The sequence below is a fragment of the Capsicum annuum genome, chromosome 10 (assembly GCF_002878395.1).
Source record: "Capsicum annuum cultivar UCD-10X-F1 chromosome 10, UCD10Xv1.1, whole genome shotgun sequence".
Lineage (NCBI taxonomy): Eukaryota > Viridiplantae > Streptophyta > Magnoliopsida > Solanales > Solanaceae > Capsicum > Capsicum annuum.
Window position 1 is genome coordinate 140,943,369 of NC_061120.1, and position 16,965 is coordinate 140,960,333.

Here is a 16,965-nt window from a genome sequence, read left to right on the forward strand (position 1 = left end):
GTGAGACATTGTTGGTGTTGTTGTGTGAGGCATTGTGTACTGTTTTGGTTATAATGCATAACAATTCAATTAGTGCTATCTTGACCGGGATTGAAAATCTTTTCCGTGAAGTGGCTAAGATGAATGCGGGTCTTGATAGATTAGATTCAAATATATCAACTATGAGTGAGAGTTTGGATCGTATAGAGAGTCGAAGGAACTCTCGTGCTTCTACTTCCAAAACTTTACATCCAACGACCAATCCCTCAAGACCACCATAAAATGCCATAAGCCAAGTTTCCAATTACCCTCAAAACCGAGACCTAAGTAAGCCACCTCCTCCGCAAATTGATCAATTCCAACAAGAAGAACTTGGAATCCAAATGCTTTCACTAACATCGAACTCTCCCATCCAAGATTCACAACCGAAGCTCCACTTCACCAAATCAATCCTCTCAACCGTAGCTCCATTTCCCCAAAGCCAACACATCCATGTAAAGGAATTTGGTAGAAAGGGACGTGGAGGATATAGACTCTGTGATGATGATTATATGATGGAAGATGAGTTGGGAGGAAGATATAGGGATCCACAAGGAATCCACCACCAAGAAAAGAGGTGGGATGTGTTTCGGATGAGATTGAAGACAAGGCTCAAGATGGAAAGGAAGCCGAGGTTCAAAATGAAGATGTTGGCCACGACTTGTGTTATTGAGATCTCGGATTCCACATGTGTTTTTCATACTGTTTTGGTCCCTCTCATGTTTTGCGGGCTGTTTTTGAGTGGTTTCTTTGAAGTGGCCAATTAACAAGGTGAAGCCATGAATTTGAGGGCAAATTCCTCTCAATATGGAGAGGATGATACAAGTATGATTATGAATCTCAACGTGTGTACAAGTGCAACAAATGATTGTGTAAGGAATGCCAATGTTGAAATGTGAGATGCACCAAAGACACACCTAAAGTCGTCCATTTTCTTATTTGCTACACTAGAGGGGTGGCCTTTGAATGCTTTTCATTAAAGGGGCACTTTTGTCATTTTAAGTCTAAATTGGTATGTAATATAAATAGAACAAGATAGGTCTTTTGAGGCTTATTTGATTATTGTTGTATGTTCTTGAAACACCAAGGTCCTCTCTCTACTTGAGGAAAACCAAAACTAGGACAAAAAACTAGTGTGGATTCACTAGTGGTTGTATTTGCTTGGAAACATTGGTGCTTGAGTGGTGGAATCCTCTCTTGTGTCATTGTAAGAACTTAGTGCTACTTTAAATATTTGTAGAGGTTTTAGAGTTTAATATACTCTCTATTTCTTATCTTACATGTTCTCTCTATGTCAAGTTATTTATACCTTTGTATCTTAAGTTAGCCTTTGTTGTTGTTGTCGTTTGATGTCTTGTTTGTGTGGGCTGTTTTGTGAGATTGTGGACTATTTGATCCTTCTTAGATACCGTTTGGTATCATTCTAGCCTCATACCAACGGTGCCCCTGTACTTAGATCCTTCACAAGAAAATCAAAAGGAAAAAATTCTATGGATGTTAGATTATCTTTTCAAAATTGAGACACAAATATAAGGTTACATTTAATCTCTGGTGCACATAAAGTATTCGAAAGATGAAACTTTTTATTTGAAGAATTTATTTGAATATGACCAATGTGAGTTATGTTGGGTTTAATTGGTGTGAATGAAAATGGAGGGACACAGCCTTTGAGCACAGGACATATTATTTTGGAAAAGGTGTGACTGTTCAGATAGTTGTGTCTGTTCTGAAAAAGACATAATATTTCGAATGAATAGTTGTTTCTGTTCAGAAAAAGACACAATATTTTGAATGAACAGACATGACTCTTTCAAAGGATACACCTTTTAAGTGAACCACTGCCACCTTTCAGAAGAGGCATCTAATGGTTATATAAACCTGCTTTCATCGACAGGTTTAGATATGAATGAAAATTTTTTTGAAATAAAAACTCTTCTTGTCTTCAAAAAAATTCTTGTGATCAATTAAATCGTTGAGTAAGTTCGTTGAATCCAATAATTTGAGGTACCGCTATTGTTCGGATTGATGGCCATTTTATCCTGGGAGGAAGATTCAATAACCTCGGGTACAGTGAGGGGAATTATTCCTTAAGGACACTCCGTGAAGTCGGGGGACTTGGCCTTAAAATTCTATTTCATCTCTTTTCTGAAAAAAATTAACACATTTCTTAGATAGATTATTCATAATCTAATGTTGAAGGTGTTAAGGAACTTCAAAAGTGTTCTTGTCTTAGACTTGAACTAGTATTGAAGTTGGCGTTGCATTTTATATTGAAGTTGGTGTTGCATTTTATACAGATTCTTATACCCAAAACACTACATAAAATAACAATCTTAATGAATAATTTTTTGCAGAATCTGTATTGCTTGTTTTTGGAGATTAAAGCTTTAAGCTTTGTACTCCGTTTGAACTTAACTAATGATTCGAAGACATAAAATCTTCATCACAAGTTAAAGATCATTTGGTTGAATATTGAAAGTCATAAAAACTTCATCATTAGCTAGAAACAAGAAGAAGAGTTTAAAGTTGCTTAACTTTATAAATAGTATTCTGAAAATACTAAATTTTATTGTCTTGTGGTGACAGAAAAAATAACTAACGAAAGTCAAATGCAATATGCGGCTATCACTGTGGGGGCAACTAGCATTGCTTCAATAAGTCGAGCAAATGCTCCACAACCAATGGCACCTGCGGAGAAGCCCAAAAAAATTATGGGCATTGACTTTAAGCGATGGTAGCAAAAGATGTTCTTTTATCTCACCCCTCTATGCCTTCAAAGGTTCACTAGTGAGGATGCTCCTGAGGTGCTCGAAGGAACCTCGGACAAAGAGCATTTCATGATTGTAGAAGCTTGGAACTATTTATTAAGTGATTTCCTAGACGACCTCTACAATGTTTGCAGTGAAACTAAGACATCGAAGGAATTGTGGGGGGCACTAGAACGAAAATACAAGACAGAATATGTGGGATTTAAGAAATTTTTTGTTGCAAGGTTCTTGGACTTTAAAATAATAGATAGCAAATCGGTTGTCTCTCAAGTGCAGGAATTGCAAGTAATCATTCGCGATCTCCTAGCAGAAGGTATATCTTTGAAACATACCTTAGTTGAACAAATTGAAAATTTCCTAGTACTCACATAAACTGTTTTGTAGGTTTGATTGTGAATGATGCATTTCAAGTAGCAGCGATCATTGAGAAGCTACCACCTATGTGGAAAGACTTCAAAAACTACTTGAACCACAAACACAAGGAGATGACTGTCAAATATCTTATTGTCTGATACGTATTGAAGAAGATAATAAGGCTGTCGAGAGAAGGTCAAAAGGAAATTCTACAATTAATTGAGCACATATTGTGGAAGATGACCAAAAGAATTCTAAGAAAAGGAAGAAAGTTGAACAAGAAAGTAATCAACCCAAGAAGAAATTCAAGGGAAAGTGCTTCAACTGTGGAAAAATTGGCCATAAGTCCATGGATTGTTGTATCCCTAAGAAAGGCAAGAAAAAAGGCCAAGTAAATATGATTGAGTCCAACAAAGAATGTGATGATCTATATGCTATGTTTTTAGAATACAACTTGGTGGGGAATCCTCGCGAGTGGTGGATGGATTCTGGTGTCACCCACCATGTTTGTGCCAACAAAGAGTTATTTTTATCATTCGCTCCGACTCAAGTAGGAGAAATAATCTACATAGCTAACTCCGCTACGGCTAAGGTAGAAGGAACAGGAAAAATGGGCTTGAAAATGACTTCAGAAAAAGTCTTTACACTTAACAATTCTTGTATGTTCTAGAATTACGTAGGAACTTAATTTCTGTTTCACTTATAGACAAGAACGGATTCGAATATGTAACCGTTTCTGGAAAAATTGTAATTAGCAAAGGAGAAATGTATGTAGGAAAAGGCTATCTCACCGAGGGCCTTTATAAGATGAATGTAATAAATGTTGAAATAAGTAAAAGTTCAAATTCTTCTTACTTTCTTGAATCTTATAATTTATGGCATGACCGTTTAGTCCATATTAATTACAAAATGTTACGAAAACTGATTAACTTAGAAGTTTTGCCAAACTTTGAGTGCAATAAATAAAGTGTCAAACGTGTGTGGAATCAAAGTATGCAAAACATCCTTATAAGTTCGTTGAAAGAAATTCCAATCCTTTAGACTTAGTACACACTGACATTTGTGATATGAAGTCAACACCATCACGTGGTGGGAAAAAATATTTCATAACTTTTATTGACGATTACACTAGATATTGTTATGTCTACTTGCTAAATAGTAAGGATGAAGCAATAGATGCGTTTAGGCAAAATACAAAACTGAAGTAGAAAGTCAGTTAGAGAAAAATATAAAAATGATAAGAAGTGATAGAGACGGAGAATATAAATCTCCTTTCGCCGAAATATGTGTAGAGAATGGAATTTTCCATCAAAATACGGCCTCGTATACACCTCAATCTAACAAAATTGTAGAAAGAAAAAATCGAACTTTGAAGGAAATGATGAATGACTTACTTATAAGTTCTGATTTACTGTAAAACTTGTGGGCTATCCTTATAGTCAATCGTATACTCAATAGTGTTCCCCATAGTAAGACACAATCAATTCCTTATGAAAAATAGAAAGGAAGAAAACCCAACTTAAAATATTTCAAAGTGTGGAGGTGTCTAGCAAAGGTCCATGTTCCTATGCCTAAGAGGGTTAAGATAGGACCTAAGACTGTGGATTGCGTGTTCATAGGATATGCTAAAAACAGTAAAGCATATCGGTTTTTGATTCATAAATCTGAACATTCGGATATAAATGAAAATACGGTAATTGAATCAGATAATATTGAATTCTTTGAAAACATTTACCCATATAAAAATAGACATGAACAGTCTAGTGGAGGGTCTAAGCAACCTCGAGATGAACCAAGTGAGAATGTACATAATGAAGAGAATCCAAGACGTAGTATACGTCAAAGAACTTTTACTACGTTTGGATCAGATTTTGTAATATTTCTCTTAGAAAATGAGCCTCAAATGTTTAAAGAAGCGATGTCGTCGTCAGACTCATCCTTTTGGAAAGAGGAAGTCAATAGTGAGATTGATTCAATCTTGAGCAACCATACGTGGGAATTGGTTGATCTTCCTCCAGGAAATAAACCTTTAGGTTCTAAATGGATCTTCAAAAGGAAAATAAAAGCGGATGGTACTATTGAAAAATACAAGGCAAGACTTGTAGTAAAAGGCTTCAAACAAAAAGAAGGTCTTTATTACCTTGATACATACTCGCCAGTAACAAGGATAACATCGATTCGATTGTTAATTGCCTTGGCGGCGGTATATGATCTTGAAATCCATCAAATGGATGTGAAAACCGCATTCCCAAATGGAGAATTGGAGGAAGAAATTTACATTGAACAACATGAGGGTTTTGTGATTCTAGAAAAGGAGAATAAGGTGTGTAAACTTATTAAGTCATTGTATGGACTAAAGCAAGTACCTAAACAATGGCATGCGAAGTTTGACCAAACCATGTTGGCAAATGGGTTCAATATAAATGAATGTGATAAATGTGTTTACATTAAAGACACTCCGAATCACCAAGTCATTATTTTTTATATGTGGATGATATGTTGATCATCAGTAGAGACATTTCAAACATAAATGCAATGAAACGAATGCTCAAAAGCAAGTTCGATATGAAAGACCTTGGAGTTGCGGATGTGATCTTAGGTATAAGAATCCATAGAACTCCACAAGGGTTGGCATTGTCACAGTCTCATTATATCGAAAAGATACTTGACAAATTTAAGTATATGGAATTTGGTATTGCCAAGACTCCTTTAGATGTGAGCTTTGCACTTCGAAAGAATGAAGGTGAAAGTGACTCACAATTGGAGTGCGCAAGAGTATTGGGATATTTAATGTATATAATGAACTATACGTGATCAGATATAGCCTGCGCTATTAGTAAATTGAGTTGGTACACAAGTAACCCCAATAAAACTCATTGGATGGTAATGAAAAGAGTTTTGGGGTGTCTTAAATACACTCAAGACTATGCCTTGCATTATAATAAATATCCTGCGGTACTTGAAGGATATAGTGATGCAAATTGGATCACTGGATCAAACGAAGTAAAATTCACAAGTGGATTTATATTTACTATCGATGGAGGAGCAGTCTCTTGGAAATCATCCAAACAGACTTGTATTGCTCGCTCTACAATGGAATCTGAATTTATCGCATTGGATAAAGCCGGTAAAGAAGTAGAATGGCTCTGGAATTTCTTGGAAGATATTTCTTATTGGCCCAAACCAATGGCACCAGTATGTATACACTGTGATAGCCAAGCGGCAATAGGTAGGGCAGGGAGCATGATGTACAACGGTAAATCTCGTCACATACGACGGAGATATAAAACCATTAGAAAACTTCTCTCTAGTGGAATTATCACTGTTGACTATGTAAAGTCAAAGGATAATGTGTCGGATCCACTTACAAAAGGCATATCTAGATAAGGAGTAGAAAGGACATCCAAGGGAATAGGTTTAAAGCCTAGGATAAGTCAGCATGGCGGTAACTCTACCTAGTAGACTGGAGATCCCAAGAGTTAGGTTTAAGGAGATCAAACAAAGTTGTGTCTGACAGGTTCAACATTATCAATTACCCAACCCATTCTCATGATGTAGGCAATGTTTAGTAAACAAGGATAAGACTTAAGGTGAAAAGTCTTTTAATGATTATCTAAATTTGGTAGATTTGACCAAATAGTTTAATTTATAGGATTGAATGTATAGAAATCACCTATGTGAGGGCGAAATGGAAGTCGCTTCAAGTAGAATATTAGTAAAGGTCTATTCTCTAAGCTCTCATGAAATCGGGACGTGTTTATGGCTGAAAAGAAAAAAACTGTGAGAATCATAAATGGTAAAAGGCTGGTTGTGTGACATATGTTGTCTAGGTCTACATTAAAGCTCGACGGTTCAAAGATATCAAATCTACCGATTGACCGAGTGCATCCGATGCATGTTCACTACGGAAAGTTCAAAGGAAAACCCACTTATCCAGATGTAATCAGTCTTTGCTTGATGATCACATACCTGTCCGTAAAGTTTTACAAAGAATAGCCAGTCCCCATTCATGTGGAGGATTGTTGGGTTTAATTGGTGTGAATAAAAAATGTAGGGACACAACCTTTGAGCAAAAGACATATTGTTTTGAAAAAGGTGTGACTTGTTAAATAGTTGTGTCTGTTCAGAAAAAGACACAATGTTTTGAATGAATTGTTGTGTCTGTTCAAAAAAAGACACAATGTTTCGAATGAACAGACATGACTCTTTCAAAGGATATATCTTTTAAGTGAACCATTTCCATCTTTCAGAAGAGACATCTAATGGCTATATAAACCTGCTTTCATCCACAAGTTTAGATATGAATGAAAATTTTTTGTGAAATAAAAACTCTTCTTGTCTTCAGAATATTCCTTGTGATCAATCAAATCGTTGAGTGAGTTCGCTGAATCCAACAATTTGAGGTACCGCTATTGTTCGGATTGAAGGTCATTTTATCTTGGGAGAAAGATTAAATAACCTCGGGTACAGTGAGGGGAATTATTCCTTAAGGACACTCCGTGAAGTCGGAGGACTTGGCCTTAAAATTCTATTTTATCTTTTTTCTGAAAAAAAAAAAATTAACACACTTCTTAGATAGATTATTCATAATCTAGTGTTGAAGGTGTTAAGGAACTTCAAAAGTGTTCTTGTCTTAGACTTGAACTAGTATTGAAGTTGGTGTTGCATTTTATATTAAAGTTGGTGTTTCATTTTATACAGATTCTTGTACCTAAAACACTAGATAAAATAACAAGTTATAGTAATTTTGCTACCATTGCCCATAGTAATATCATCAGTACCAGTGTAGTAATCCGAACGTTGAAGATTTTGAGAATCAACAGTCACATGATGCGATGCTCCTGAATCAACAACCCAAGGCATGAAAGCAAAGTTTGCTCTGGATTCCAAGTGATTGTAGGAGCATGAAAGACACACATAGGCAGTATGCCTAGTGCGACCACATAATTGACAAACTGGACGATTTTGTCGAGGGGCCGTTGGACGCCAATTTGGTGATGTGGCTAGTTCATTCGTTGGATGCCAATTTGGTGATGAGGTCGGTGCATTTTGCTGATTGGGATGTTGTGGATGCCATGGTTGTCCTCTCTTATTATTGCGGGGTGTAAAGTTATTTGGTGATGGTTTTTATGCCACTATAACTGTAATTGAGGCCTGATTAATTAGGCTCATTATGTTTGGGGAGAAGCTCTATGTTGAGAAGCTTGTTGTATAGTTCCTCAAACGAGATAGGCGTATCTCGTGCTTGAATAACCGCTGAAATTGAATCATACTCAGGTCCTAGACCGATGAGAATTTTGACCGCAAGTTCGTCATATGGAGTAGGAGTTCCATTCGTTGCAAGTTCATCAGCAACATTCCTGATCTAGTGCAAGTACTCTGTTATACTGCGAGAGTTCTTTGTGATGGTAGCCAGAGAGTTTCGAAGACTAAAAACCCTTGTACATGATTTATTAGCATACAGGTTAGGCAGTGTGTCTCACGCTTGCGTTGAGGTGGAAGTTTTGGCGATTGCAGAGGTGATTGTAGGATCAACAGATGCTATTAAGGTATTGCGTATCAACTGGTTTTGGCGAAACCAGAGTTTGTACTTGGGATTGAGCACCTCTTGGTTGTTGAGGGTTACCATTTTTTATGGTGCTGGCAAGGTTCCATCGAGATAGCAATAGAGATCATGACTGAACATAAGAGATTTGACCTGCGCTTTCCAAATGACAAAGTTCATTGGACCAGTAAGTTTGAGGGAAAGCTGGGAACTGGGATTAAATTGCACCAGATGGCTGGTGTTATTAACGGGGATAGTAGAATCACTTCGATTTACCATGGATGCCATAGAACCCTTGAAAGAGATGAGAAGACTCGTTGGAGTTTAGGAAGGCTCTGATACTATAAAGGTTCGAGAGATAAAGAAGGAGCAGTGTATTAGACTTGTGTATTATCCAAAGGTTACATAGATATATATACAAGTAAAGGAAAGGCTAACTAAGGTAACTAGATATCTAAATCACTAGAAATCAGCTAGAATATTATATACATTTAATAGAGCACAAATTAGGAAGAGAAATCTGCACAATTTATTATACAATAAAACCTTACTCGCTTCTTAACTCCAACTTTTGATTAGAGTTTTTTCAGTTGTCACAATATCGTCAACAAATAGCATAAATCAAAAGACCACATCTTGTACTACAGTAATATATGTTCATAGACCACTATTAATATAATATGAATAGTTAAAAACTGATCATTGCTTGTTGACTGGACACTTGCGCAGAAATAGTTAAAAGGTTTTCAATCTAAAACCAAGGTAAATATGTCGTTAAATTTGATTTCTCAGTGTGGAACATGCACGCCAAACCACCTCAAGTAGAAAGATAAGCAAGCCCATGTAAAGCTAAACCTTTTCTGATGAAATTGTGCATGTATTTGATAATACAGAGCCAGTTTTTAACTTAAATACCTGAACTACGTGAGGATCATATTACACTCTTTAAACTTTATTTGGCTGTTTATTTACACCCTTAAAACTATACGAGGGTTCTACTTTCCTCTAATATCCCCTAACTTAAATTTTCCTATATTATTTAAACTCTTAAATTACTTTGATTCCAGTTTTTGCTACTGTCTAAGTGCAATTTCTAGTCCAGTTTTTGCTATTATTTTAATGCAGTGGTCTAGTTTTTGCTCATGTATCAGTGCAGCATTTTCTGCAATTTTGATCCAATGCCATGAACGAAAACAACTTGCACGTTTATACCCCAAATAAATAAATAAATTTGTACAAAACACCAACTTTCCAAGTATGAGAGCTTCATATACGAAGGAAAGCTATGCAAAAAATTAAATGCATTAAGATTCTTGTATGTTTTGGTGATTGATAAAATAATGAAACACTTATATTCATCTGTTGCTATTACCTGTTCCATTATGCAGAATCCAATTTGCATTAAGATTCTTTGAAATGGAGGTGACTCAAGTAGAAATGATCTTAAAATCAGCACAATGCATGAATTAGATAAAAGAATATACATATGAAAAGGAGTATACATATGGATAAACCAAGGGAATCCAAAAAAGAAACGTTCTTGTAGAGTTAGAAGTCTACTTGAGAACTCAAAGTCTGCACAAAGCACTAACCACAGTTAATGTTTGACTATAATACTCAAGAAGAGAGCCCAAGAAGCATCAACTGCTTGTGGAGTTAATTCTTGTGAGGTTAAAAGTTACTTGATTGTGAAGATCAATTAGAGTTATAAATATTCAAGGACTTTAAAACCAGATTTGTGCACAGTGCACTTATACTGAGAATAAGCAAGAATACTATTTGAGAGAGTCCTGCCTAACTATTCAAGTGCTACCAGTATGAATCGAAGAACCCGTTCCATAAGAATAAACTTAACAGTTCTTGAGTTTAGTTTTGAGTTTCAATTCATCGAGTTGTAATCTTAATTCTTTTTTAGTGTCAGTGTGTTATAAACTGGTTTAGGAGTTTGATCTTCAAGTTGGGATAATTCGATGACTTGAAAACACAAATCTTAAAATGTTTGTGTGGTTTTAGTAACTAGTTTAACCGCACGTATAAAATTTGATTATTTAAAAAGGATGGATAATATTAGTGGGTATGAATATGAAACTCCGTTTAGACAAGAAAATTATAATGAGAACAAGATGTATTAAGAAATAATGAGGATATATCTAAATGGGAAACAACATCTAATGAACCAACCATCTGAAATCCTCCAACAAGAATACAACATGACACTCAAGGCTCAAGCTATACTAGCAAAAGTTGTGGTCATTATAACGTGCATTACAAGATGGCCAAAAAGCTCAAACGCTTCCAAAAAATGCTGCATATTAATCCCACAATCCAACAGCCACATTCTTGCACCACTCTTGAGGATTTTGTATAGAGCAAGAGGCCAAAACTGTTTGTCCAACAAGTAATACATGCCTAATACATTGGGTACCAAAACATTCCCTTAATTCCCTCTGGATCAGGTTCGAAACCTAGATTCCTATAGAATTCCACAACTGCAACAGGGGAAAAAAAGAAGCTAAACATCAGAAGTCTATTTAAGTAAAAAGCTTTTCAAAAAATACTAGGAAAAATGTGTTTCAATACCAAAGAAATCTTTACATGTCTAAGACCTTGGTCTCATTTTGGTACCTTTACTGTCTGCAAACAGTGAAATATTTCCAATGTCCCTTTGAAGAAGGGTCCGTATCAGTTTTTCGATAAGAACTTTTCCAAGTCCTTGTCCCTTTGAATGTCAACAAAACCATCAAATTAATTATATTAGTTCACAATATCATCAAATAATAAGATGAATATCAAGAAAACCATTACTAATTGTTCCACATAAATTTGAAATAAGATGAATTCAATATACGGTCTCAAGAGGACAATGGTTATCATATAGAATGAAAGTTGTTTCCTCTTCAACATATATAAGCATTTCCTAGAGAAGTCCATGTTAGGTCGGTACTGCAATCATGGGAATCGAAATTGACTATTTCTTCAGTATTTAACTAAAATTTATTAAATATAGGTTTGATACCTAAATCCCCCACCACCACAAAACAAAACTCTCAGTTTTCCAATTTAAACACCTCAAGTTGATCAAAACACATGTTTAATACAACCCTCAAGGTGCACAGAGCAAATACCTGATGGGAAGGATCAACAAGAACATCCCAAATTGTTGCATTGAAAGCATGATCTGATGTTGCACGAGCCATGCCTATCAGCTTCTTTTCTGCATTACCCTCTGCCAAGTAACTTGTCCAAGTAGACTAAGGTTTTTATCACTTTAAAACTCATTTGCAGAGAAATTCAGATAATTAGGCATAATAAAAAATGACTAACAAATGAATTTCTATTATAAAGTTGTTCCATCTACATACCTTCTCCTGATGAGAATTTCCTGGAATGCAACGTAGCAACTATATAACTATTTTTCAGAGCTGCGGCTAGCTTAGACAGTGGCCTTCGAGGCCAACCAACCTGTAAAACCCATCACATACTAATTACTATAACAATGCAAGTTTAGTTTTACGACGTCTACAAAGAGATTATTAGCAGATGCATCAGTAGAAAATCGAAAACACACAACAGAATTAAAGAAATGCTGGGTCCTAGTACAAAAGTTGCTTCAACCAAATTAAACATCTGCAGTGAAACTTCTTTTCGAACTTTGATTTGCATTTTCTTATCCTTAACTTAGCTACTCAAGTTTTAACCAGAGCTTCCACCCTCCACAACACACACAATGTCCACCATTGGAGTTGAGGCAAATTGAAACTTCACATCTATACGCACCAAATCACCCTTGTTTTACACATGAAAATTACGTTGTCTAAACCTCTGAAAAGAAAGCACCAAATTTTCATCCAGTGCAAATGGATTTTGGCATATATAATCACCTTATCACATAAAGCTTGGAGATCATACACATCAACATCTCCGCCAGAAGAGAATATAATCTGTTCAATCGTTCCATCAGGTTGAGTCTTTTCGACTAGAACAAATTCCTCAGGCAGAGGTTCTTCTTCCTCTTCTTCACTGGATGGTGTTTCTATAACCTGTATGGTGTTATTTTTGCCAAACCTGCACCATTGAGCATCATAAGGCTATTTAAGATTTATAAGTCTAAGCAATATATTCTACTATAACTCCAAGACAATCTATTAAATGTTTTTGAGAAAATGAATATAACTCCACATGAAACATCCTACAGAAAGCTATATAAACAGTATCTATTAACCAGTTTGACATAATGTTATGACCACGCGATATGGATCTTGTCACCGGGCGATTCACTGAGAAGTTTGTGCTTAACAGATCCTTCTCCTTATTCTTATTTCGTGAGCGACCAATTTTTAATAAACAATAGGCTTGTTAAAAGGGAGCCTACAACCTTAGGACTCGTTAGAGAGAGACCCAGATCTCTTGTTATTTTTGATGTAAATTCCTGCCTTTCGTCTATTACTTCCCCTCCTTATATAGAATCCTATTACAAGATATTTAAGGAAACCAAGAAACTGCTAACATAGAATATCTATTTAAAATAAGAATTCTAGTAAGACTAAACTACTGTCTGTTTTTAATGCCCACAAAATCTGAAGGTTGCATAAATCTATAGATCCTCTTTGCCGTTTCTTTCCTTCTCAGCTTGAGGGTCCCGCCTTGCATAAACCTTACCCATGAACGAGTCTATAACACATAAGTACTTATGAAAGTGAACCTATCCCACTACATTGCATTTACATCATGTATAAGAGAGCCTATCAACCTATAAACAATTAAAATAAAACCTGCTGAAACATCAGAGAAACTGCTCCTTATAATAACTCCTATCTTCTTCCATATTCAAAGTAACTTTTGCTCTGATAAAATTTGAAAACTGAAATGGATTCCGCCTGCCCTGTCAGAATAACCCCCAGGAAAGTGGTTGGTGAAAGTAAGGCTAGAAAAAACTAACCCTGGAAATGTGCCTGAGAGAAGCTCGTGAGATTTTACCAGATGGGATGTTTTCTCACACATAATAGTACCTCATATGATTTTATACATGATTTGACATTTTTCTACCTTTTTCACATCTTCAAATTTTAGCAAAATCAAATATAACAAAACAACTCTTTTTCTCTTAACTAAAGTGAAGTCAACCAAAGAAAGAATTTAGGATAGAAGATACGTCTTAAGGAAATGAAAATGTGGTCTTAGGAAAACTCAATGCCTCATAAGATAATAGAATTTGTAAGTGTTCCCTTTGTTTATGCAAGAGATCCCACCAATTTGCATGAACATGCAGCAAGATGACTACCCATGAAACTATAATCTATTTTACAAGTACCTAGAGAAATATTGTTAATCACTATAGTCACACAAAACCCACTGAATGAAATATTAGAAAGGAAAAGAAAGAAACAGAAAAAGTGAGGTGAAGTACAAAGCCCTTCACAAAAGCAATTATTTGGCGAGAAACATCTTTTAAGATTCAAATTAAAAATGGAGTCATGAAAGTCGCATATATTTTGAATTGTAATCATAAGCATTGGATTTTGGTGGTAAAACCAAACCGAAGTAGTATAAGGAAAAATTTGAAGCGAAGAAAATATCAACACTGTTTTTATGAGATTTCATGAAGAGCTTGTGAAATATGAAACACACCCTTTCATCGATGAAGTTTGTATTCTTACTAAGTTGTTAATCACACGCAGTGTTGTAAAAGGCACTCACCACGTCGCCAATGGCGAATGGCGAGGCGAGGCATAGTCGCCTCTTGTCGTCGTGGCGAGGTGAAATTCAAAAGGCGATGCCTTTTCGAAAAAGGCGACGAGGTGAGGCGACGAGGGCGTCGCCTTTTTACTTCTTTTTAAAAAAATTAGGGCTTTAGGGTTAAAAGTTAATTTTAGGGCTTATTTTCATATTTTGGCTATACCAACTTACTCATTGGCGACTGCGACTGCTACTACTCACAACTCACAAGTTTGACTTCAACTCCGGCGACTCCCCCTACTCCGGTAAGTCTTGATTTCTATTTTTTTTCCTTTCTTCTTCTTCTTCTTAACCCGGCGGCTAAACATTGGCATGCTGTTTTTTTTTTCTTCCACTTTTTCTCTTCTTCTTCTATTTTGTAACAGTGATACAGTGTTACAACACATTGTCACTGACTCACTGTAACAGACTAACAGTAAGCTGTAAGCACTGCATAAATGTATTATGAAAATTTTTTTTTTTAATAACTTATATAACATAGTATGACGAGGGAAAAACGACAAGTTCAAGTCAGACTCGGGCCCTAGTTGATGAAGAATCCGAAGAGGAAGAAGATGAGAGGCAATATAATGAAATGCATGTTGGAATTGAAGATTATGCAAATCTTGAAGACGAATAAACTTTAAAATTTTAGTATTGCTTGTTTTATGAATATTGGATAGTTGAATCGTTCAAGTTCTAGACTTTTAGTATCTATCTACTACTATTTATTTTTAATTCTTGACTTGAAATATTTCCTAATATATTAGTGCTATTGAAATTTTGATCATTTATATATTATTTTAATTTTTTTGTATTAATTGTCACCACACATTCAAAAGGTGATCGCCTCGCCGCGTGGCGAGGCGGGACCTTGTCGCCTTTCACCGTCCACAACACTGATAACACGTCTTAACTAGCAAGTATTTACTAACAACAACATTTAAACTTATGTCTAACTTTACAATAACAACCTAAGAAGTCTAATATTAAAGTCAAACTTCATGTTTATAGTACTTGAGAATTGTGATGCAAACAATCATCAAGGATGCTAATTGGGAGGTCAACCATGGGGTCTACATTTGGGTGAAAGTTTACTAAGTATACAATCATTGATATCACTACAACTGAACATACTTATAATGACCTTACATGTGGAGAATTTTTGTTCTAATAAGCGATGAGGACACTTGGAAGTTAAGTCATTTTTGTCCCTAGCAAAATGAGTGAGTTTCAAGGGATATAAACAAAAACCAGTAGCAGATATATACACCGACATCATCTACAAGGTAGATAAACTACAAAAAACATACATCCTTTTAGTAGTTTATTTTTCCTTTTACTTTTTGGTGAAAAAGTACATATCCTTTATCATGTCTTAGGCTCTTAGCACAAGATCTTGGCAAGTTTCCACTATCACAGCAATAACAGCATAAATTTCAAAATCTTGTCCCAGTGCCATACCATTTCTTTAGACATATCACAGAAAATTGGCATAACCATAACATGATAAAACCATATCATTGGCCAGGATTTCCTATAATGATTTCTAGTGAGGTTGTTGATAAAGCGAGAATTAAACTTTAAGGAGTTAATACGTTGGCAGAAAACATCCAAACTATAAGCTTTAGTGCACTTTTTGTCAAATGGAAAGCTTGCTAAACAATTTCAAGTACCCGGATCTGATGGATTCCCAGAAACCAGCCTTCAAGTTAGAAACTTTTGGTTGCCTCTTAACTGCAAATATGATGAGAAGTAAAAACAACTTCCTATTAGGAGAAAAATTATTGAAAGCCAATTACTAAAATGAACATTATGAATTTCCTGTCTTCTTGTTATTGGTGTTACCTTCTATTTCATTTTTATGCAAGTGGAATACCATGAGCTTTCCTACTATGTCAACTAAACAAGGTAAGAAACCTCGAAAAAAAGGATAGGAAAGTGGAAAAGAAGCAGGCTTTATTTCCAAAGGTGCAGGTCTTTCGACAATATACCAACTTCCAGAACAATCAAGTCATACAATGATCATGCAGTTACAACCACTATTAAAACTCACTACACATCTCAATTTTCAAATACTGATTAAAGCTTCACATCCAGGATTTCGACACCGAAAAAGAAACAGCTTTTACATCCAAATGTCAGCCAGGTGTCAGAAACTTCCAGAAGAATCAGCTTTAACAGTGCACTTTGTAGTTACAATGACAAGAGCTTTTCGATCAGAATTCAGACACTGGACAAGAAACAAGTTTTTACATCAAAATGTTACAGTGCCTGCTCTAGTATTTAAGGTAGGCTGTGGGTACTTCTCGTAATGTGTAAAAATATTTTTAGGTGAGGTGGTTAGGCGGGACATGGAACAGTTACAGCTCACCGAGGACATGACCCTAGATAGGAAGGTCTGGAGGACGCGAATTACGGCAGAGGATTAGGGCCAGTTCGGGTTGCTAGTGTAGGGAATTACTTGGTGGGGGTTTTATTCTTGTCATGATTCCGTGTTCCGTGTTCCATGTTGTATTACGAATCTGTGTGCTTTCCCCTGCTTTCCTTTGCTTTATATTACTT

The 16,965-nt window shown here is 35.7% G+C and overlaps 1 protein-coding gene across 2 annotated transcripts in view; it reads right to left on the minus strand.

The window, feature by feature from the left end:
- Positions 1–10,811: 10,811 nt before the first annotated feature.
- LOC107845856 (histone acetyltransferase TAP1) overlaps positions 10,812–16,965 on the minus strand; it is a 7,934-nt gene continuing 1,780 nt past the window's right edge. The window contains exons 3-8 of one of the 2 annotated variants that reach the window (XM_016690352.2): positions 16,077–16,137; positions 12,567–12,750; positions 12,048–12,147; positions 11,811–11,911; positions 11,311–11,404; positions 10,812–11,174 (exon numbers count right to left, since the gene is read on the minus strand). In XM_016690352.2, the coding sequence (XP_016545838.1) occupies positions 11,095–11,174; positions 11,311–11,404; positions 11,811–11,911; positions 12,048–12,147; positions 12,567–12,750; positions 16,077–16,137 (620 nt within the window). In that variant the 3' untranslated portion in view covers positions 10,812–11,094. Of the gene's footprint in view, positions 11,175–11,280; positions 11,405–11,810; positions 11,912–12,047; positions 12,148–12,566; positions 12,751–16,076; positions 16,138–16,965 lie in introns of both variants that reach the window. The other variant, XM_016690353.2, reaches the window with a different exon arrangement.